Source organism: Neopelma chrysocephalum, unplaced genomic scaffold (genome assembly GCF_003984885.1).
Source record: "Neopelma chrysocephalum unplaced genomic scaffold, ASM398488v2 Primary Assembly neopelma1_96688, whole genome shotgun sequence".
NCBI lineage: Eukaryota > Metazoa > Chordata > Aves > Passeriformes > Pipridae > Neopelma > Neopelma chrysocephalum.
Window position 1 is genome coordinate 1233836 of NW_020925333.1, and position 24808 is coordinate 1258643.

Below are 24808 nucleotides of genomic sequence, written 5' to 3' on the forward strand. Positions count from 1 at the left end.
ATGCATTTATCAATCATTAAGGAATATCCTGGTAATGATAGAGCATAGAAGAAAATATCCAAGGGAATCTAAGTACTCAATTTAGCAAGAAAGAAAAATCTGTGGAGGTGTAAGTTCACTTCTGAATGGAAATAATAATTTAAGTTTCTGATGACAACAGCTACCAACAGATGTTCTTATTTTCTTGCCATTTGAACAGCAAAGTGAAACTCAGCTGTCACGTACACATTGTTCTTCATAAATAACACACTGCTGTGTGTTATTCATAAATAACACAACACTCTGCTCTGATAGATGGTACTGTACCACACACACCTTCCACAATGCACAGATGGTATTGTCTACCATTACTGATGTTAAGTTTCCTGAGTAACTGAAAAAATGTTTCTAACGTTCAATTGCCCACAGTAATGTTTTTTTCTGCAGATGCCAATGCCTAGCAACTACGTGATCCTGTAAAAAGCCCAAACTAAATAGAAAAATTCAGGTATGTATCTTTCTAGAATATCTTTCAATAGTATTACAACTTCTGGAGATAAGGAAAGAGAAAAGGATTTTTCTGAAATACTTCCTCCCTAAGTCAAATGTAAAACTGTTAGAATTGTTGTCAACAGCAGAGAATTATAACCCCTTAGTAAATAGAAGTATAAATTATATAAAGGCATGGACATAAAGATTTGACACTATATGTTGTAGAATATTCTAATTGACAAAAGTTATGGGAAGTATCAGCCTCATAAAGCAGTAGGTGGCTTTTCATTCTGTAACTAAATGCCTGCAAAGTGCAGAAAAATAAATCTAACGGTCACTGTAAAGTACACGTAATATAGATCTGAAGCCTTTTCAGGTAACAGAAAGGGAAATGCTGAGAACAGTTGTTAGTAGTTCAGAAAGAATGCATAGTGTCCATAAGAAAAACACAAGTCCCCATTTTTAAAAGGACACATAGGACATGAGATTTTCTTATCATATGATGTACTGTTATCACTTTGCAATTGCAAATGCAGATACATATGTATTTTTAAGGTCTCCTAAGAAAGAATACAACTGTTGCTCCATTATTTTCTCTCTATTGCCACAGGAAAACCGGCAAACTGATTACCCACTGTAACTAACCAATTCATAGGATCACTACAGAGACGGTGCAAGGAAGACGAGCTAACAAATGTGATACTAATAAATAGAGTATATTTGATTCGGAAACTTGAACAGTGATTCTCCATAATGTCAATTTTTCAAATATCTTTATAATTTTCATGTATTTGAATGGATAGATCTCAATCCAGCCGGCATGGGATGTCTCACACACCTGTTTGAGGATTCTGGCTATAGATCCTTGATCCATTTTGCTAGTGACTGCATCTTTCCTTAGTCTTGCAGCTACAGTTCCAAGATAGTCAAGTGATGCAACTCTTAATGCCATTTCTGTAGATTTGTTACTAAATTGGTGAACCTAAGAAAAGTAGAATAAATTATTAAAAACAAATATTTATTTATGCAACTGAAGTTCTTCTCACAAGAGATTGCTTTTACCTTTTTAAAATTTTCACCTGACTTCCATGTTGCATAGAAGTATGTAGCTTACCATTACATTACAGATACATTAATTACTTTACATTAATGCCTCTTTATTGGGTCTCCCTCTCTCTCCAAATATGCCTCTTGGTGTTTTTTTAAATATATATTTTCATTTAAAAAAATGGACAACTAATACAGCGAATCATCTTCAACAGCAGAGATCTTTAGCACCGTAATGCTATTTCTTCATTATTCACACAAATATAAAGCTACATTTTCCCAGGAACAAGACCATAAAATATTTTCCAAGAAACAGCTCAAATTACTGAGTTAATTACACTGTAATACTGAAAAGCAACATTCCCATTCTGTAAAATGACATAAGCAAAAGCTGTAATTGTGAGAAAACAAACCACTTAGTTGTTTTCTGGTTCTATGATGAAGGAACAGTCCAGAGAAAATATTTAATATGAATAATTACATCTATTAGTCTGACTTTACTCCAAATTAATATGTGCACTAATTAGATGTTATATAAAGGCATTTTTTTGTGTTGAAAATGTAATGGAATAGTGGAACTGGACTTCCATGAGGAACTGTATACATATGACTTTTAAGAAGTTCCATATGAATGATCCTCTAACCAAAATTTTATTATTTATGTGTTACATAATAGTAATGCACTCAAGAAAACCCTTATATGCTGCAGATGATCAGAAAGCATTCCTGTAGTAGTTTCAGCTGAAACAAAAAAGTTTTCATTGTAGTATAAAATAAATTCATACAGTTAAAAACAAGAATCCCTTACCAATAGTCTTCCTAATAAGCTAAGTAGCAACTCTGCAGCTGGCCATTCTGGTTTGTTGACTGTTGAAAGAAGATCTTGAATGAAGTTCTCAAACAGTGGCCTGTAATCTTCTTCCCCTTGTTTACTGCCACACCTGTTTAAAATAAAATGCATTTTGTAACAGAACTAGCAGAAAATTTGTTTTATTCATTTACAGAGAAACAGCTTAAACAGTTATCACTCCAAGTTGCATTGCAAATAAAGCAGCTAATTCATGATAACAGAATTTTGTTGCTAAGATTTTTTTTATTTTTAGCTTTGCAATAAAGTCTGCATCAACTTGGATAGACAAAGTAGGTAGAACTGTAAAGCTTAAGCTGGACTAGGATAGTTGAGAGGTGGTGTGTTTATATTCCTTAATCTTGGTTTGATTTATCTGCTAGTGATAAGACATTTCAGTATTATGCTTCACAAAGGTTACAATCAGAATGTTAAAAAAAAAATTAAATTAAAAATCAGAAGTCAACACACCTGATAATTTTTGACTTATATGTGGTATCCCTAAGTTTAACAACATTAGAATCATGCAGAGAGATTGTTGATGGCTTATTAAATATCTTTTAGGCTTTAAGTGTAGAAATTGATACAATAAAAACCTAAAGATCTCTTCTTTGAAATCCTTTGGTTATTCAGGCATGGGGTTTTTTCCCTTTTGAGCTATCGACATTGCTAACTTCAGCTAAATGAAATAATATTTAGGTTTTTTATATCTGATGATAGAATCAACATGGTTTCACGTTCAGCCTTCTTTTCCAGGCCTCATTTAAGTAACAGACCTCTAATAAAGGAATCCTACATGAACTATCAAACAGTCTTGAATGTACAAAGAATTCTACACTGTGCAGAATTCCTGTTCCACAAACATTTATGACTAGACCGGAAACTCTTAAGCACTATAAAGTATACTGCTATAAATAACTCTATGTGTAGGTATTTATCACTGTGCAGTGGTCAGGTTTGTCTTCAAGTATGACTGACTTCATATGGAGCTGTTTTCATCAATACACTAAAGAATGCAAGAGTACTTACTTCTTAAGGAAAATAGAAAGGAAGTTTTGTGCTGTTCTCATGGCTGTTTCATAAGAGTTAGTAATAAGCACATCTTGATCCACCTAAAAATAATAAATACATTTGTCTATTATTTTAGCATACACAGATCAGCATTTCTTATGCATCAAAAAATTACAGCAAACATAAAATTACAATGTTTACTACAGCACTGTAATAAAATACTATAAAATGTTATATCTACATGCATAAGTCATTTCCGTAAACACACACACAAAAAAGGCTTTTTAAAAACATCTTACTTTCTTGTTTGATTCCTCCTCTGAATTAGAATCTTTTTCTGCTGATGGTAAGTGCACCACACACTGAATAAGTTGCAGAACTAGTGCTGTTACCATCTGAATATACATAGGCTCTCCATCAGTGTCACTGCTGTTTAACCTGTTAATAAGAAAAGACAGCATTAACACTAAAAGTAAACAAAAAGGACAAAATTTTTGGTCTTAAATAGTATCCTTCAAAAATTATAACCACAGCTGGAAATCTGTATTCTAGATATTTATCTAATTATTTGCTTCTTTCTTATGCAGTGTAACATCTGATCTAAAAAAACAGTATTGTTCTTGGGCAGAAGAGATGAACTGAAACAGCACTAAGATGGGCTATCAGAGAATCTGTGAAGTTCATCAGCTGAAAAAGCTACAGGAATGTTTAACAAATTAAACACCTACATGCTAAAACACTTAATAAGTTTATTATGTATAATGCCACGTCCTCTTCCAACATAACAGAACAAAATACATCAAACCATTTCCATAATGATTTATTGTTTCTATAGGTTTTTAAAGTATGCAAAATATGCAGGGCTTTTAAAGAAGAGAAAATAACGACCATGACCTGGATTGACTTTTACAAATTACATCTACGGTAATCTGTAGTAGCATAGCAGATCGCAAACTTCAGCATGCAAGAGTCTAAGTGTGTCTTAAGTTGCTAAGAAGACTATGAATACACTCCATGTTTCTCCCATGACATAACCTAAGAAATAGTATGATGTTTACTGCCCATACATACATCAACACCACCTATTGCTACCCTTAGCAATATGAAGAGATGATAATCCCTGACACATGAAATGATATTGAAATAAAACTGATTCCTGTCTGGGAAGAGTGTACTGAGTGTGTCCTCAAAGAAATTCAGCTAGAATTTTCCTATTAAGCTTTAGAAACAAAGAAATTATGTGACTCCATGCAGACACAACCAAAAAATTGTCCAACAGAAAAAACTCTGAGTGTACACTGACTTTACATTCGTTCACATTCTTAGCTGAGCAAAATAATAAGAGATTTCAATTATTTTTGTAGGTAGGCACTAATGTGATAGTGTAAAAAATAGTGATTATTGCAAGACATTTGTCAAATAATTCCTCTTTTGAAATCTCTACCTGCAAAAACTGCAGCTTGTGGAGACAGATTTTTAACATAGTTATTACTGAAGATTAAAATCCTACATCTAAAAACTGTAAATGCTACAGTTTACAAGTTAATTATTTATGTCAGAAATTACCTGAAGTTTCTCAAACTCCTCTTGCTAGTCGGTAGTCTTGCAAGGGAAGTGAAAATTTCTTCTAGTATTAGCTGTCTGTGTTTTTCATACCGGGAGAACACCTATTTAATAGTAATAGTTACAAGATTATTAGAAAATTATTTATTGTTACATAAAATACCACTTGTTAAATGCATGGTTAAAAAATATATGTAGAAACACACACTCTAAATGAAAAATAAATTATAATTAATGCATACCTTATTTTTAATGCGTTGATTTTCAATATTCAATTATTTAATTATTTTTTTATAAAATAGATAAAAACAATTTCAAATACAGATTTTTTTAAAATGTTCAAATAACATAAATGTGTAATAGGTCTTGAAAACAACTTCTGCTTTCAAAATTTCTGTCGATGGTGTCATACACTACAGGAAAGTCAAACAGTATAATACTAAGCTTTAGTACTTTAATATTTCTTTCTCTCAATACAGAGAAAAACTGTGGTATACATGAATGCATGTGGATTGTAGAGTACATCTGAGAGTTTTACTTCCTCTCCGAAGCTTTAATGTTTGTCTGATGCGACATGTTCTTTCACTTTACAGGTCAGGACTGTTGAGTTTGTCTCTTTTGTTTGGGCAGAATACTGGAGTATATATCCCTTAGTAAGACAGAAAGCTCTCACTTAAACAATCGCCTGTGTTCCACTGCATTTTTCCTGAAATAATATTTACCTGTCCTGTGAATCTTTTACTTATCCACCTCTTCCGAGGAAAAGAATTTATTCTATTACATAGAAATATCATACTAGTTCTACCTTATTCCACTGCATAAGTACAAATTTTAATATAGGAAATAAGGAAAACCACAAAGCTAAGATGTCTTAGGATAAAAAAAGGACAGGTAAGTTACTATATTAAAGTTATTATATATGTTATATTAAAGTTTGCACTTTAAATGACAACCAAAATTAAGAAGCTTCTTGCTTAAGTAGGATATTTTTTCCTATAGAGTTCTCTGCAAATAGGGGCATCTCTGGTAGATATAATACTGTTTCTATATTATGATATCAAACTGGAAAAACATGCAAGAATAAAATTAATTCTACACTTCAGTTCTGTAATGGAAAGAAAATATGGCCTATGTAAATGACCTAATAACTCTCAGAAGCACAGGAGCATGAATGTACAAATTAAAAAATACTTACTGCAGTCACTAATTTGATGGCACATAACTGAAGTTCGCTGACATTTTCTACAAAGAAGGGTGTTATTCCCATGGATGATACCTATCAATGCAAAGAAGTTACTGTAAGTATATCTGACCAACAAACTGGTATTTATGCAGTTTCACAAGCAGCTTATTCATTCAGCAGGTTAAGCATTCCACAAGATGCATTACTTCACATTATTTGCACATAAAGATATTAAATTACATTACGGCACAGGTCCCATGAGGAGCAACTGAGGGAACTGGGGTTGTTCAGCCTGGAGAAAAGGAAGCTCACTGGAGACCTCATCACTCTCTACAACCACCAGAAAGGAGGGTGTAGCCAGGTGAGGGTCAGCCTCTTCTCCCACATAACAAGTGACAGGATGAGAGGAAATGGTCTCAAATTGCAACAGGGAAAGTTTAAATTGGATATAAGGAAAAAATGATTCATGGAAAGGGTTTTCAAGAATGGGAACAGGCTGCCCAGAGAAGCAGTTGAGCCAATATCCCTGGAAGTATTTGAAAGACATGAAGATGTGACATTTAGGGACATGTTTGAGTGGTGTACTTGGCAGTGTTGGGTTTATGGTTAGACTTTATGTTCTTAAGGGTCTTTTCAAACGTAAATCATTCTATGACTCCATATTCTAATACAATCAGGTTAAACTTTTCTTAAGTGTACAAGAGATGCCATTAAAGGTTCTTAATTTAAATGCTCCTTTGCAGATTACCTACTACACAACAAACTAGACACTCTGATGTTAAGAATTCCAAAGCTCCTACTGATTTCAAACTTCACGTCATTGAGACAATCATACTTTACCTTTGCTTTAGGAAAAGCAAACCTAATCTAACATTCCTGGACAGAAATTTTTCTGATAAAACCTACCTGAAGAATAGTTGTATCAGTGAGAAGTTGTATCTCAAGTAACTCTGACAAGCTGCTGACAATGTCACAAACTTTGTTATACAACATCACGATAACTCTTTGCTTGTGGGTGGAACACTTGGCACGTTTTGCTTTTGAACTTAAAACACCACCTAGAAAATGAAAAAATGCATTCATTAATGTTTTCAATGCTTCAAACAACAAATACTGGAAAGATGATCATCCTCAAAAAGTGTCCCCAAAACAACTGCATGACTACACCTTTGTAAAAGCAATTAGAAAAACTACTTAGTAGAATCAGTTGGAAAGCAGGAATTTCACATAATATTAATTTTTATATAGGCTCCAAGTTCTGGATCCAAGATTTTTAGAAAGGTTCTTGAAATTGGATACATTTATCTATAGGTATGAACATGGCAACAAAAGGTTAGAAGCTAAATAGTTTTCCCTGAAGTAAATGATTATATACATGGAGATTATGACTATGAAATTACTTATTCCTACATGTAATAACTATACACAAAAGCTCATTGTCAAACTTCTGAATACTTTAGTCTAAATAATTTAGTTACATTGACATTATTGCAGTAACTCAAGCTGCAGTATGACTAAGTTCTTCAGATGGCACATTTTATTTTATTCTACATTTCATCATTCTCAGTCTAACGTAATGCATTAATTCAGGATGCTGTATTTGGTATGAAAGAACTATCAGTATAAAAGTTACAATCTTATTCCAGAAAGTCATATCATTTACATCATCATACAGTAGATTAAGTTTTGATAGCTTTTAACATGGGAAGACTTGTTAGCATACTAACCACCATGAGGATCAACTCTATACACAGGATCATACTGAGGATATAGAGTGTTCTGCAAATGAAATTTCGTGTATTGAATAACTCTTTCTATTACATCCTCAATATATACAGCTTTAGGCATATTTGGTGATGTCATAATATTGATAGCAGTAAGACAAGCATCAGCAGATTTTGTCACTCTTTCCATAATAAGGTCTCTCCATAATCTCTCCTCATCTTCAGTGTCATTATTCTGCAACAGTAAAGAAAAACAGAAGAGTGTGAACAAAAAGTCAAATTTTTACTCTTACCAAGTAAAACTTAACATATGCTCATGTATAAAATATTGTATTTCCTTTTTGATACAAAAATAGTTTGTTTTAAAAATCAAGTAATGTTTGTTTTACTAGCAGCACGGTTGGAACATCTCCCTGACTTACAGGTCTTCAACATCTCACTGTATTCTTCTCCTAGAACACAAAAAGCTTTCTGTGTCTCAATGGGAAGCATTATAAGGGAAGATTGCCACATACTCTACTTAAGCATACGTTAAGCAAAATCTAAACCCATTCATCTGGTGTTCTCTTCAGTGACACCAGTTGCTGCTTTCATCAATCCAATTTTTGCCACTAGAGGGAATTCTTACACAAAAAGACTGTCACAAGTCACATGAAATCTTTAAGTACACTACTTTCTCTGCTTCACAGGCCAACCCATCTATTATCAATTGGTTTAAAACACGTCTTATCAAATATGTCCATTCAGACTTAACATAGGCTACAGAATCTCTGTATTACTGTGTTTGTAAAAGGTATAAAAGCGAACATACATGAGATTAATTATGACCATCCAGCCCTGCTTAAATATCATAGTAACATTATTACAGCAAAACTAGGCAGATTTTCTCACAGCTTCTCTAGTACAGATAAAGCCTCCAAAGAAAAAGTCTTTACTGCCTGTATGATACTACAGTTCAATACTGTCGGCTTGCCTTGTAAAAATAAGAGGTTGGTGAAACTGTAACAACATTTTCCTTTTGCAGTACAAGAATCACTGTTCATAATATACATGCTATACCTAATTCTAAAATAAACAGAAATCTGCAAATCAGGATGTCCCTGCAAATTTCTCACATAGTGGCTTCAAGTAACTTGCTCCTTATACAATCGAGTCTTTAAAAAAAACTGAAGTAATTTTTGTTTCTTAAGTAATCTTGAAAATGGAAACAATATTAAAGCATCCTCTACCTCTGACAAACACTATTAACATGGAGGTAAGATATCTTCACTACACTGTAAAAGTAGTCAGCTTACTCCTTGGCAGAGGCTTTCTTTGCCTCAATGATTGGAATAATTTTCAATAGTTTTAGGAACCCCTCCCCAAACTAAAATATTAAACTTCCTGTTAATTTGATTTACATTGACAACTGTAACTTTGCAGTGTAAGAACAGATTTAAACAAAACACTTCCTCCTTAATGCCCAGGAGAAAGATACTCTCCATGTGAACACTAGAGTACTTCCTTCATTGTGTAAGGGATTTTATGGACACATAACAAAGAAATGTCCAAAGGTGCAAATTACACCAGAATCACCATGAATATTTCAGGATGAAACTATAATATCTAAAATGAAACAAAAGAAAATTCAGTTGCTCCCACTTCATCTGTTAGTTATCAGTAAAACATATTTAGTACTGACAAAAATACAATTGAATTTTACTTCAAATATTAAAATTTGGCAATCTCAATTACACACATTATATCAGAAATCCCTTTCACACACATACATAGTATTTAAACCTATCACTAAATAGGACTCAAGTGAAGAAAACTCTACATAATGTTGTGAAATTACGTAATTTGAAGCTCACATGGTTAAGTAAAGTAGAAAGCTTTGATCCATCTTGAATATTTTTCTCCAAAATATTCAGGACTTTCACTGTTTTATCTGTTGAGAGCTAAAACAAGAAAAGAAACATGTCAAACAACTGCAGGAACATAAAGGTTTCCAAATTGCTGAAAAGAATGCCAAGGCATGATGGCAGAGCTCGTTTAATACAAATCACTTAAATTGTAACCAATTTGGCATAAAGAGAATGCTGATACTAAAACTTAAATAGGTAAAATATGTTCTAGGATTGCAATTACACTGCATTTTCAACCAGCAAAATCCACAGAAACAGCTTTTTAAATTGTCATTAATGTTGTATAGATGTTGTATACATATTTGCTTCTAGAAACCTATCAAATCCAAGTATGAACTACAAATTCTAACTGACCATACAGAGCTTTATTAGGAGAAAATACAAACTGCATGAACAAGTAGATATAAATTCCTTAATACTTGAGTGCTAATAAAAAGGAAATGTATTCTTAATGTTAACTTTAAAGAAGTGGCATGTTGAAAAACATAACTCAAACTCACTGGCCTTCTACAGAATTATGATTAAATAATTTGCAGAATATGCTAAACTTGAGGAGAGCCAGTTTCTCTCATCTAGATACTACTAGTCACCTTTGGAAGCAACAAAAGTCTGATTTTATTTATATATATGTGTATGTATGTATGTGTAAAAAATACAGAGCAGAGGTCATGGGTAAGAACTTTTAGGAAAGAGAAACACTGATGCCACCAATATACTACAAAGAAAGGTAGGGAGATTGAAGGAAAGTCCAGGAAGAATACCTAAAGTTTAGATTAAAGAAGTTTGGAATCGTCCAGAGTGACTGTTAGTGGGAGCAAACTAAGAGTTTAACATAAGACTGCCCAAAGCCACGAGTCCCAGAAAGATAAAAGGAAATCAAGAACATTGTTTCTAGAGGTATGACTTCAACGAGTTTGCAGCAACAAAAGTCCCCTTAACTGATTGGGGAAGAGTATGGCACACAGAGTGGAGACTCAGGCACACAGAGTGACTCTTGGAGAGATGAACGAAGAATGCAGCTCTCTGTTGCTGGCCGGATATCATGCATCTACATTGCACTGATGACATATATCAGAAAAGGTGGATTTTTTTCCTTTGCCAGCAGGTTCTGATTTACTGTGGTTGCTCAAACACAGTTGTAAGGAGCAAAGCCTGTAGGTTGATGTGCTTTTGTGAAAGCAGATTAATTATTTTAGATTTCACTGCTCAGGCGCATGTATTACATACTGGCATATAGTCAACACTGACACAGAGGAGGACCTTTCAAATGGACCTTTCAACAAAAGTGTCTCAGTTTCAGAAACAGTTAATAGTTAGGATGTGATAACTGTTTAAGCACTTCAGCTAAGTGAGCAGAAGCTCAAGTGTTCTTCAGGTGTGCACACCTTAAGAAAACCCGAAGAGGGTGGCATGTTAATCAGTATTTTATGCTCAAAAAAAAGGTAGACTATGAAGATGTACCTTGTCCATAATCCCCATTGCCTTGATTTTTGCAGATTCACTACCCAACTCACTAAGCTGATGTTTTCCCAGTAGCAATTCCTGTGGAATCTCATCATCATCACCTTTTAAAGAAAAAAAAGGTAAAAAATTAGCAATCATAATTCTAATTAAACTTCAAGGAAAACAGTATTTTACAACCAGTATGAAAAAGCCAGCTGAAGAAAAAGAACTAATTGTCCACATAGGCAGTATCTAACGGTTCCAAATAGTCAGCATCTAACGAAGACTGATAAAGACAACTTCTGGTTGTGTTGAAACAATGACTACTCATTAAATATGACTGGTTCTGAAACATCCTTTAAGAGCCTAACATGAGGCACGAAAAGTTTTTAATATAGCAAAAACCATTTATTGCAGCTCTTGTGCCACCACTTTCAATTCAGTAAAACAAATATAAAACTATTGTAGCTCTGAAGTTCAAATCTGGGCAAGAGGGACAGATAAAAACCATGTGAAATTAAGCACCTTGAGATACACTCTCTCCCAATTGTATTTAACCCTAGAAAAGAATCAGGTTACCAGACACAGAAACATCCAATGACTTCACTTTTAAATCCAAGGTTGCATACACTATGGCTTTAAAAACTATAGTGTTTTGTTTACTACGTCCCTCCCCTTGTTCTAATCCTGTGACAAAGATAGCAGAAAAAAAATTAATGAAAACTCCATTATCTATTTCAATAGAAAGTCACCCTGGTTAACATGGACTACTTCCTCAGACATTTATGCAAAGTGGGCTTTTTTTCCACTGAAATTGATAAGGAACACACGGTGATTCCATGTCTCAGCTATAAATGCATCAGGATTCTGCTGCCTGAATTGAATCAGAATCTGTTGGGTCAAAGACCGTTGAAATTGGAAAGGTAAAGGCCACCACTCAAGGGGGAAGCCATATAAATCCATTGTGCCCTAACAAGTATTGCATGTAATTAAATCACCAAGAAGTAGACTCGAGTACTTAGATACAATTTTTTTATGCTTCTTGCGTTCCTAATTCGAGAAAGCATTTTGAAAATTGCTGACATATTACCAAAAGCTGTAAAATCCATGTCTTCCAGATTTTCCAAAATATTCTCTATTGAAGCAGTAAACCTTTTGAATGTTGAGGAATCCATCATTTCTGGTGAAAAAAAGAAATTCATAAATAATTATTTCAAATACAAAACAGAAAATACAAACTGTGGGAAATAAATCTTCTAAAATTACCTTCAGGTGTAAGTTTAGGTTCATAAGCTTTCCTCTTCTTTTGTTTTTCTTTTTTCTTCATTTTTCTAGCCACTAATTAAAAGAATAAAGAGTGAGGTAAACACTTTCTCAAAAAATTAAATAAAGGATTCTTTACATTTCTTACAATTGCATTCAACATGGCATCTAATTAGGTTTATTTTAAAATGTTTAACATATCCATCAAAAAGGCACTAGTATTATGGAATAAAATTAAATTTTTAAAGTGATCAGTTACCCTCACTGAGGCTAGGGGGAGAAGAATAATCATCCATATCAGAGTCATCGGGACTGCGATTACGGTAACGGCCACTACCAGAAATCCTCCTTCCTTCATGATAGTGACCGCTTCTCCTATGGTCACCAGAACTTCTTCTGTCATGTTCTTCATACTCCCAAGCTTCATCTCTATCCTTTTTGTGTCTTTTACGAGAAGCTAGAAATTAAATGCATTTTCATTTTAAGAACAGAACTTTTAATAGCTCAAAATTGAACATTCTTAAACATTTATTAGATGCATAGATGTGTTGCTTAGGGACATGGTTTAATGGTGGACGTGGCAGCATTAGTTGTAGTGTTGGACTTCATGGTCTTAAAGGTCTTTTCCAACCTAAGTGATTCTGTGATTTGCAAGTTAAAACACTCTTGTATAGTTGCTCAGTAAATCAAGCAAACACTCTAAAACTACCATATATAATTCTGCTTTGGATTATTCTAACTCTTTTTTCCCCATGAAACTGGCAAAGATACCTGAAAACATAAAATAAAATAAAATTTACAGGGCTTTTGTCCTTTTAACCAAAGTAAGAGAAGTGGAACAAATCCAAGTAAGTTTCATCCTTTCATGAGAGAACATTGAGATAATTTCTTAAGTTATCTAAACTGTGACTCTTTCTGGATGTTTGTGTTCCAATTCAGTGATTGCTTTGCCCATCTGACACACCAAGTACCTATAAGACTTTGCAATGTATTTTCTTTAAGATATTCTGTTTTGCCAAACATCTAAGATTTTGTCTCGGTATATATTGCAAGAAATTCACGTCAAGGAGAAAGCTGGAGTCACAATTCTGGGCCAAAGAGCAAATCAGCACCACAGAAGGTTATTGTAACTGCTTTTCAGGAAGGACCAAAAAACCCTGCAAAAGTGAATGTTGAAGAAGCTGGGATAAATATTCTATACAGATATTCAGTGGAAATAATTAAAAAAAAAACCCTGAGACAATAAATCTGCTCTGCAATGGACCCTAGAGTACTCCCAATTCAAAATATGTAATACAAAACTCTTGCACAGAGGGATCCAAGTAATTTAGGGTAATAACTCAGTTAAAACTTAGAGCTGTGCTGCTTCTGGATCAGACTTGCTTCTGGAGAAGTAGAGTCATCTCCTTGATGCTGGAGCTACTAACACTGTCTGAAATGGTTGAGAAAGTTAGCTGTGACAAAAGAAATATAGGGCCATCTTGGACCACTCAGTGGGTAGGAAACTGGCTGGATGGTCACACTCCAAGAGTTGCGGTAAATGGCTCAGCATCCAAGTGCAGACCAGTGAGAAGTGCTGTCCTCAGGGGTCAGTACTGGGTCCAGCACTGTTTAACATCTTTGTTGGTGACATGGACAGTGGGATCAAGGGCACCTTCAGCAAGTTTGCTGGTGACACCAAGCTGTGTGGTGTGGTCAACACACTGGAGGGAAGGGATGCCATCCAGAGGGACCTGGACAGGTTTCAGAGGTGGGGCTGTGCGATCCTTGTGAAGTTCAACAAGGCCAAGGGCAAGGTTCTGAATATCAGTCAGGGCAATCCTAAGCACAAACACAAGCTCGGTGGAAAATGGATTGATGGCAGCCCTGAGGAGAAGGACTTAGGGGTGCTGGTGGATGAAAAGCTGGACATAAGCTAACAAAGTGCATTTACACCACAAAAAGCCAACTGCATCCTGGGCTGCATCCAAACCAGTGGCCAGCAGTTCAAAGGAGACGATCCTGCCCCTCTACTCAGCTCTCGTGAGACCCCACTGCATCACTCTAGGGCTCCTAACATAAGGAGGACATGGATCTGTTGGAGCTGGTCCAGAAGAGGCCACAAAGATGGTCAGGGGGCTGAAGCACCTCTGCTGTGAAGACTGGTTGAGAGTTGGGGTTCTTCAGCCTGGAGAAGAAAAGGTTCTGGGGAGACTTTACCTTCCAGTACCTAAAGGGAGTCTACAGGAAAGCTGGAGAGGGACTCTTACAAGGACATGAAGTGATAGAAGAAGGGGTAAAAAGTTTAAACTTCAAGAGAGTAAGTTAAGATTAGATGTCAGGAAGAAATTCTTTAGTGTGAGGGTGGTGAAGGCACTGGAACAGGTTGCTCAGAGAAGCTGTAGATGCCCCATCACTGGAAGCGTTCAAGGCTGGACAGAGCCTTGAGCAACCTGATCTAGTGTGGCTTCCCTGCCCATGGCAGGGGGGTTGGGATTAGATGACCTTTAAGGCCACTTCCAACCCAAACCATTCTGTGATACCTTGAGTAAATGTACTGGAGAAGAAAGTAAGAGTTTATGGGAAAAGGTTTTACACAACTGATTTCTTTACCCCATGAGAGGTACCCCATGTGGAGGTAGATATCTGTCTCTACAGTTTACAAATCATCTTAACACTTGAAGCTCTGTGGGATGAATTTTGACCCCAGCTACATCTCCATGAGAAAAGCAACTTCCAATATTGTTTTCTGGCAGAATTTTAGATTGACCAGTTTACAGATGTTGCATGGGAAAACAGAATGTGCTACAATTCTGCTGGCTCTACAAGACAAATAATATGAACATGGAACAGCCATTCACAATCACTGCTCTACAAAATTTATTCTGAAGTCGCTAAAATTCACTACAAATGTAAGTTTTAATAACAGTTCAAGAGTTATTATTGATTTTATACATAAATAAATACTATTTGGAATACAAACACATAATTTCCTTCCAAATGCTCCCATAAGTTCAGTTTTAGGCAATCAGAATAATTCAGAAACATGTATTTGTAACAATACAAACCTATCCAGTGTACTTGTCACAAATCTTTCATTCTCTTGATCACTTTGTCTTGTTTGAAATTTAATTCAGCTCTAGAGTTTTCTCTGAGAAACATTGTAATTTATTTTAAAGACAGATGTACTCACTAAATTGTTTAAAATGATGGCCAGATCTCCTGAGTGGATATAATGAAACTAGAATCCCTTAAAGCATATAATTATTGTGAAGTTTTCCTTAACTTGTTTTACTTTATATTTAAGAATTTCAAAAGCCACTATGGCTACTATGTAGATTAAGGTATCTGAAATTCTTGACAATTCTCTCCATTCCCAACCAACTTAAATAATTTTCCTTAATTAATTCATTTATTTAAATTCACTGTTCCAGATTATTACATCATAAACAGGTGATATGAAACGGTAAACAGAGAATACAGAATCCTGAATGAAGCAAATCATCATCAATCCCTTGCCATAATCCTAACTGGTCACAATTTACCTCAAGATGTCACGCTCACAGACAAAGCATCATTACTCAGTTATAATTAAAAGGGAAAACAAATCAACAAAAGTACATTCTTTTCTGCTTCTTTAATAAAGATCAGATGTATGAGTATTATAATTTTGACATGTATGTGTATATAGACATGCATTGTCTATCTGTTGGATGAGAACTTGAAATGTATTAAAAAGCGGAAGAAACAAATCTTTCTCTTTTGGACCTTAAGAAATACTAAAACCGAAAACAGCATGAACTTACAAAAGTTCACTAAGATGTTTATATAAACAGAGGTGCAAAGCATCTAAACTTGGGAAAAAATCATTATACATAAGATTCCTTTGCAGGTGAACAGCCACAGGCACTTCTCCCATAGCCCTGCACCGTTACACAGCTAAGATATTAACTCAGAATGAACTGATTCCCTCTGTTGCAACAGTTTATTTTCAGTGCTGGCTAAGCATATGACCACAGAGATAAACTAACTGTACTCTTATTAACAAGTAGGAATTGCCTTCCTAACTTACAGGCAAATAACAATTTTTTTGACTTAGGAACTTTACGTGATTGCACAGCAAAATTCTAACTAGAAGCTTCCTCTCTTCCTTTGAAAACAGTTAATTCAAGAATAGTATCATTAGCAAATGGTATTTTGAGAATCCATCAAAAACAATTCCAGTTTTTCAAGTAATATGACAGAGAAATACTAGAAGAAATATTTAAAGAAACTTCTGTGCAGTAATAGTCTCAATCCATCAGTCTATCAGAAAAATTCAAGACAGGATCCTTCACATTTTGTATCAATAAAACTAAGAATAATTTAAAAATTTATTTAATGACATTTTTCTTTGCATACATTTGTATGTAAGTTTTCTGTGCTTCTTTAGAGGATATGTTCCTTAATTTGATTAGTTAAAAACATTTCATGCTAAAACTGAAAGCAAAAAAAAATACCTAGGTAGCAGCTTCCAATAAAGTAATCAGGAAAATAAATTTAACATCTAACTGTTTTTCATCTTGAGTGGCAAATAGAAATCAAGTAACTTTTCTTTAAAAAGAAAAACAAGTGTTCTTGGCCAAATAGTTGTCAGGACAGCAAACTTGTTTTCATATGTTTTAGGACAAGCCAACTTAAAAGAAAATGTGTATCTTTTTGTAAAAACAAAATATTAGTTTTCTTTAGCTTAAGGAACAGAATGATGTACTACTTACATTCAAAAGCTTCTTCACTGTCATTGTCTTCATCAGAACTGATTTCAGCATATTTTGGTTTCTCATTAACTGTGCTACGTTTGCGCTTGTTCATTTTCACGCGTTCACAAAGTGGCATGGTGGATTCAATTTCTGCCAGGAGCTCAGGAGGCAACTCCTTTAACACTGACTGATCTATGCTACCTATTAGTGGAGAATAAGAAGAGCAAATGTGAACTTGAAGACAAAAAAGAGGGCCCAACACTACAGTCCCTTCTCAGGAACCACTTACAGGATATCCACTAACAATATCACAGTACCTGGATGTATTTGACAGACCTTTTTTAAAGTTGCACTTTCTGTTTACACTACAGTTAGAAATTAACACAATAAATTGCATACACATTTCCTTTAAAAAAATATTGTCAGGTATATAAAACAAATTCAAACTGCTGAATTACCTTTGTAAAACGACAGTAATATTCCCTTTTCCAGTAAGGAAGGACAATCTGGCAAAACCTGTGGGGTCTTACCCTTAAATATAGGCCAAATCATTGACAACTCCACCTCTGCCTCAGATTTTTTCTTACCTCCTACTGGTAGTTTTATGATGCAACACAAATTTTAGGCTGATTTTGTCATAAAACAAAGCTGAATTTTTTTTATTTAATACAGATAAGCAGCTAGCTGAACCACACATCAGGTTTCTTTTCCACGGTGGTAAACAGGTAGACAATATCACAACATTCTCATCACATTTTGAAACTAAGATTAGACCCATACACAGTCTGAGTGAAGGAGATTTGCAGTCAAAATTCTTTCAACTGGCACAAGGAAACCAAATTGATTCAAAGGTATTTCTTGGGGATTTGTTTATTTCATGTCTTATCTATATTCATCAAAGAATCTACTGCACAGATTTGAAGGCTATCAGACTAAACTGTTGATCTTTTTCCAGCAACAGAACAAACATAAGCTATGGGCGCCTCTCTTTCCATCCCAAGGCATTCTAATTTTTTTTAGAAAGGGAATCACCTGCCAATTGCTACACATACATACTCCTCCCAGAAAAACACCTTCTGGATGATAATACACTTTTTAATTGCATTCACTACATTACTACCCTAACTTTATAAAATTTATTCCATTTTTACACTAATATCCTAAGTTCTAATGCAAGAATGGTCTTTGTATTTTTCTTTCTCTCTTTAAACATCTTTAATTGGAATTATAAGAGCTTTAATATGAGATTCCAGCATTAAAATTTTTAAAGAAGTTTCATATATTACTATTTTCACGTATATCTACAACCATAAAAACTGCCTAGAAGCAACAAAATCAATGATTAGAGAATAATTTTACATAATTGTCAAATATATTCAGCAAGTCATCTCATTTAAGTGCATTTAAAAAAAACAATTTAACTTCAAATACTGGGGGGTTTGAAGTGAGGTAGGGAAACATATACAAAATAAAATGATAGTAAAAGTTGTCCCTGCTTCCTTCATGCTGTGGTCACGTATCTATTTGTGTTAAGTGGTTATCCTTATAAAATCATCATGTGCCAAAGTTACCTAAATTCTCAATATTGCTTTCAAAATTACTAGAAAACATTTCATGGTGTGGTTGATCGTGCCTCTGTGACATGTTAACCTCTGTGGGCTGGGCACTTGACTTCAGACAGGCAGAAGTATGCCAGCATGGGCAGATCATCTCCTCTGTGTGTACCAGCAGCTGACAGGATGACAGCCACATCTAATCTGGATGCTACACAGCTGTGCTCCTGAGCAGAGGTGTCCCCACACTTTGAATGTCTGCACAGTGCCTGAAGAGCTTCACATGTACAAGTTTTAAGACAATTTCCACAGGTGAAATTTGATAAAGGGCCCTAGATCCTGGTTCTCTAATATGTATATTCAATTTTATGTCATTGGTAATTTAATTGAAATCAGCAGGACTACACACATAGCACACAGTCTACAGTAAATCTGGCCAAGCAAAAACATTGCAAAAGACAGCTACAAGTAAAGGAGCAAAAGTTTCATTAAATCCTCAAACTGCAAACAAAACTCACAGGCTACTCTCCTGCCTCCTAGGAATACTTGTTCTTGCTTTCTTTCCTTACTGATTCTTTGTTTTCTATTCAACCCTTAAATATAAATAAATTATCGCAGTATCCATTACACATTAGGTATTTGTAAACATAATTTTATTTCCATCTCAGAAGTTCCAAGTTTTTATGTTCTCCAGAGCTAAATTCAACCAATGCTTGAATTGCACTCTCTCGTGTTACAGATATTTCAGATGACAGTATAAGCTTACCCATTTTTCTTTTGTTAGGAAATAAGTAAAGCTTACTTTATTTAAGTAGGGAACAGCAGAAAAGAGACCAAATAGAATTATTATAAGGTTCTCTATAAGCTATCATTAAAGTTTTTGTTTCTGTCACAATGTTCCCTGGAGTAAGTGTATCACATGCCCAGTTTCCTTAGCTGCTGAGGATTGTAAATAACCAAATCTAGAGAGTTTTACTCATGCAGTACAAAGGAGTTAAGCACGACTGCACATGTATGTACAATTCTGATATACATGGAAAAGGATTTCTCATCCTTTCTGAAGAAATTCAGGAATATTCTATACTTTGGGACAAGTCATGAGCTTATTAATACTTATTTTAATCTATTATTTTATGTTACCTTGAGTCAGCGCAACCCAAAAGTCACTGGAAACATCTTACTAAATTCCTTCTTTAACACCTCCTTATGTTGTAATGAAGGTACTGTTTATTTGTTCAGGGTAGTAAAGAAATCTTTAAGAGAATCCAGTTCACTGTAAGCATCCAGTTACATGGCAACAAGCATTAGGTTATAAAATCCATGCTAATTCCTCTTCAGTTTATGAAATACTTTTCTAAAACAATTAAAAGAATATGCAACACAAGCCTCTTTGAAATCTACAAAACCATGTATGATCACTTTCAATTTTCCACTTTCTTTGCTAAGTTTGCTAAGACCTAGTACCTATGCATTTTTTCACTTTAATCAGTAACATCTGGCTAAATCTTGCATTAAATAGCAAAGGAGGGAGTAACTTTACTAAAAGGTTACTCCATAAGTTTCACCAATGGAATTTCACCATTGGAATAACTCCATTTTCTGTGCTCAGTGTGATCAGTGTACACAATGTGCCTGAAATGCGCTATAGCATGAGTATAATATCAAAGCTGCTGCCACCATTAAAACCACCAAGAAAACCAGAGAAGAAAATTACCATCATAACAAAATCTTTGTCTCACTGTAAAGAAGAGCATGCTAACAAACTCCACATTACTGAAACTAAAGGGAAGTCACAGAATGGCTGTAAGAACCAATTCATCTAAAAGAACTGCATATGTGAACAGCCACTTCTACACTGCTGCTCCAAATATATGCTATGCTGTCCGCAATTTACATACACGCTGCTTGCTGGAGAACAAGAAGTTCTTGGTTTTGCTTGATTGCCATTATCAAAAAGTTTCTTAGAGAAGATATTCAGAGAATCACAGAGTCATAGAATGTGGTGAGTTGGAAGGGAACAACAAGGATCATTGAGCCTAACTCCTGGCCCTGCACAGGATGCCTCAACAATCCCACCATGTGCCTTGACCGGGCATTGACCGAAAGCTTCTTGGACCCTGTCAGCCTTGGTGCTGTGACCACTTCTCTGGGGAGCCTGTTGCAGTGCCCAACTACCCTCTGGGCAAAGAACCTTTTCCTGATATCCAACTTAAACCTCCCCTGACACAACTTCAGGCCATTCCCCTGGGCTCTGTCACTGGTCACCACAGAGAAGGGATCAATGCCTGCCCCTCCTCTTCCTCTCACAAGGAAATTGTAGACTGCAATGAGGTCTCCCCTCAGTATCCTCTTCTCCAGGTTGAACAGATTAAGTGACCTCAGGTACTCCTCATATGGCTTCCCCTCCAGATCCTTCACCATCCTTACTGTCCTCCTTTAGATCCTCTCTAAGAGTTTAATGTCTTTTTTATATTGTAGTGCCCAAAACTGCACACAGGACTCAAGGTGAGGCCACCCCAGTGCAGAGCAGAGCGGGACAATCCCCTCCCTCAACTGGCTGGTGATGCTTTGCCTGATGCCCCCCAGGACACGGTTGGCCCTCCTGGTTGCCAGGGCACTGCTGACTCATATTCAACTTGCCATCAACCAGGACCCCCAGGTCCCTTTCCCAGCACTGCTTTCCAGCCTCTCATTCCCTAATCTATACACACAACCAGGGTTGCTCCATCCCAGGAGCAGAATCTGACACTTGCCCTTGTTAAACTTCATATGGTTGGTAATTGCCCATCTCTAATTTGTTGAGGTCTCTCTGCAGGGCATCTCTGCTCTTGAAGGAGTCAACAGCTCCTCCCAATTTAGTGTCGTTGGCAAGACAATTCAAGAATCTTCATCTTCTACTGAATGTCCACTGATCCCTAAGATAATATGTTTTCTTACCAAGTAGTTCTTTACAAAATATAATACAGTTAAAGATCAGCCAGAGAATCTCAGCTAAAAAGGAATTAGTCTGTAAGCCTTCTCCCATATTCTATCACAGTCTGTGAAGCCTTTCAAAGTATTTTGCTTGTGTAGTAGAAAGACTTCTAAAAATATCTAGAGGATGTAGTATTCCCCTTCTCCACAAAAGGCTTAAAAAATGAATGGAAAAGCACAGATCTGATTCAAAGCTCAGTATTGTTTTTTGTAGCTTCATGTTTGTAGAGTAGCTTTAACTTTAGCTAATATTTATGCATATCTAACACTTAGAGGGATCACTTTGCCTTGAATTTGCAAGTTAAATAGCTCTTCCTGATGCAGGCAGATCATCCTTCAAGAGATGTTAAACATCTAAAAAAGGTAACATCGTTTATTTTACTGAACCCATTCAATATGGACAGCACAATTATTTTTTGAAACAACAATCAGTGAGTTCATATTAGTTTCACCTTCTTGATATAACAACTTGCAACAAGCAGCTATGGAAAAGGGGATGATGCTTGCTAATGCTTAGGTCAGAGAGGCTGTTCCTGTCATGAAATCAAAACCAACACCAATAAACTCTGTTATTTTCTCAGTAATGATTTATCTTTGCTTTCCAAACTATGAAAAATAGTGGAGTGTAGGTCTTGGTAATATTTCCTATGAACTAATGAGCAATCAAGATTCAAATACATATAGAGTTCTAAACTCTGGATTGCTAAGAGACAGTTAATACAGTGGAAACATAAATATTATAGTTCCCATTTCTGTGGGCTAATAGTTTGTAATCAGCAAAACTGCATTTAATGCAATTTCATATCTGTAATCTCTCTCTATATATATATTTTGCATTTTAAAATGCAACTTTTTCCTGCTGTGAAGACATTATATAAAAACACACAACGGTCTAGGAGAGGAACAGTGCCACCTGTTTGGGGTAAGGATATGAATATTTACTTCATGTTACTCAGCGTTTAGAAACTGAAGTTTAACTACTCATATTCTTGAACTTCTGCACTAATGAACTGGCACACATCTTCAATTGGGCATGAAAATAAAACCCTAACTACTCAGCTCAATTTTGCCCTTTTCTTGCTCCTTTTAAGTCACAGAAGACATTACCTGCTACAGAACTTTTCTTATTTTGCTGATGACTAGTATATCCAGTCTTGCTCTAATTCCACAGAGGTCAAGCTCACCTTCCTTAAACATCCTCTCTGAGCATTTGATAAAAGATATTCCTCCCTTAGGTAATAAATGCTTACAGTCTAACTTTTCTCCTATGTCAGGCATATACTACGGAAGGAAAGCAGTTTCTTTCTGGATTAGCTTAAACAACCTTCAAAGTCTGGGCTACATGAAATAAAACACATTCTTACTCCATAATAAGAGGGCTGCCTTCTTGTTGAATAGACATGTCATAGTAACTACAACAGCACAGACTCACAGTTTAAATCTACTGCAAATACTCATGCAGATAAGGTTGTATTTTAGATAAGGAATTGAAAGAAAAAAGGCGAAATGGAAGTACTTGCCTATGCTATAAAGCTGTTTGGAAAATAAACACTTTTCCAAAATAGCAAAGTACTGTTACAGTACAGCAGTCAGGCACTGAAATGCAAACGGTCACATGACTGAAAAATAACTTGCTGGTTAAAGCTGAAAATTTTTGGTTCTTTCTCAAGGGTGCAAATTTAATGATATCCTTTCCACCAGGTTCTCTTTTCAAATGCTCCAGTATGTTCTTTATATGGCACATTGAGTCCTTGGTGATCAGAGTCCCCTGCCCATCAGCTTCACACTCCCCCAAATAATTTTGTTCCCTGAACAGTTTCAAGAACAGAAGAGGAAACACAGGGAAATCTCAATCATTTTCTCAGGGGAATTTACATTATGAGGAAAGTACATCTGCTCATAAAACAAAAGTTCCTCTTTTATCTTAGTACCATGTCATCAGCTGAAAAACACATTATCAAATGAGTACTGGTGAAAATAAACTGAGTAGTACATTTACTCCAGTGGCTTTCCTTTTTCTTCTGCCCTTCACTGCATACCTTAAGGAATGGTATACAGCTGTACCCTACAAACAGGATATAACCCCTATTCAGTGCCTTACCCTCACTTTTTGACTACATCCATGAAGGGATAACTCCTGAGCTCCCCTCACATACACTCATGCCAGAAAAGGGGTGGGAGACAGATGCCCTCACCACCACCACTGAAGTATTTTCCCAGCCATGTATTCAAATCAATTTAAAAACTGAGCCAAAAGAAAACTGAGCCTAAGAAAAGAGACCTCAATTAAATACAATCAGGTTGCTCCTCAGATTTTTCCTTCTCATAAAAGAAAAAATTCCATATAAGGAATATAATAAAACCAAGACCTTTGCAGGGGATAAGCAAGCAAATCCAATTATTTACATCTCATCTGTGAGTTATAGGCACATCAAGAAGACCTGTTTTGTCCTCACAATATCATAGAAACAGTCTAAGCCCCTATCATTGAAAATATCACATGAAGCTATTTGTTTTGTTTCTTGAAGGTAACTGAATTACATAAGCAACAACAACAAAAGATTGCTGATGTCTTAGCTTTAACTGTAAAATACTAACAGCAAAATTCCTCAGAAGTTAATGAAACAGTACTACAGAAGTGGTAATGAAACTATGTAAGGAAAAGTTATTCAACGCAAACAACAGTTCACTAATTTGAAGAACAAAAACCATTTCACCCTCTTCTTTTCTGTTTGTTGGTAATGTTCCCATGGAACAAAACTAAACTCCAAATTTCAAGTAAACAGGTTAAGTTTTCTTACACGAAGAGTCACCTAAAACAGCTGCCATAGAGCAACAGAAAAGTTAATTTACTAGAAGCAAAGGCTAGGTTCTCCTCTATTTGTTTTTGGTCAAATTTACCCTTTGTTCAGAAGAAAATTCAAACCAAAAATTTCAAGCACATATCCCTGCGCATAAGCCAAGATTAACAAGCACATTTAGATCCTTAGACACATGAACAGGCCTGTGTTGGATATTGTAATTGACATCAGATAAATTGCTGGCCCACATTTTTACATATTGCAATGCACTGTTGCAAAAATTATTTATGCAAAACAGCTTTAG

At 35.4% G+C, this 24808-nt stretch overlaps 1 protein-coding gene across 6 annotated transcripts in view; it reads right to left on the reverse strand.

Annotated features, from left to right (window-relative positions):
- The window catches only part of NIPBL (NIPBL, cohesin loading factor), a 164104-nt gene that overhangs the window by 26039 nt on the left and 113257 nt on the right, over positions 1–24808 (reverse strand). For all 6 annotated transcript variants that reach the window (XM_027709181.1, XM_027709176.1, XM_027709177.1 and 3 more), the window contains 14 exons: positions 17196–17378; positions 12719–12916; positions 12463–12534; positions 12287–12376; positions 11215–11318; positions 9700–9786; positions 7850–8081; positions 7029–7180; positions 6135–6215; positions 4943–5043; positions 3676–3814; positions 3395–3477; positions 2327–2459; positions 1310–1453 (listed from right to left, as the gene is read on the reverse strand). In XM_027709181.1, the coding sequence (XP_027564982.1) occupies positions 1310–1453; positions 2327–2459; positions 3395–3477; positions 3676–3814; positions 4943–5043; positions 6135–6215; positions 7029–7180; positions 7850–8081; positions 9700–9786; positions 11215–11318; positions 12287–12376; positions 12463–12534; positions 12719–12916; positions 17196–17378 (1799 nt within the window). The remainder of the gene's footprint in view (positions 1–1309; positions 1454–2326; positions 2460–3394; positions 3478–3675; positions 3815–4942; positions 5044–6134; positions 6216–7028; positions 7181–7849; positions 8082–9699; positions 9787–11214; positions 11319–12286; positions 12377–12462; positions 12535–12718; positions 12917–17195; positions 17379–24808) is intronic.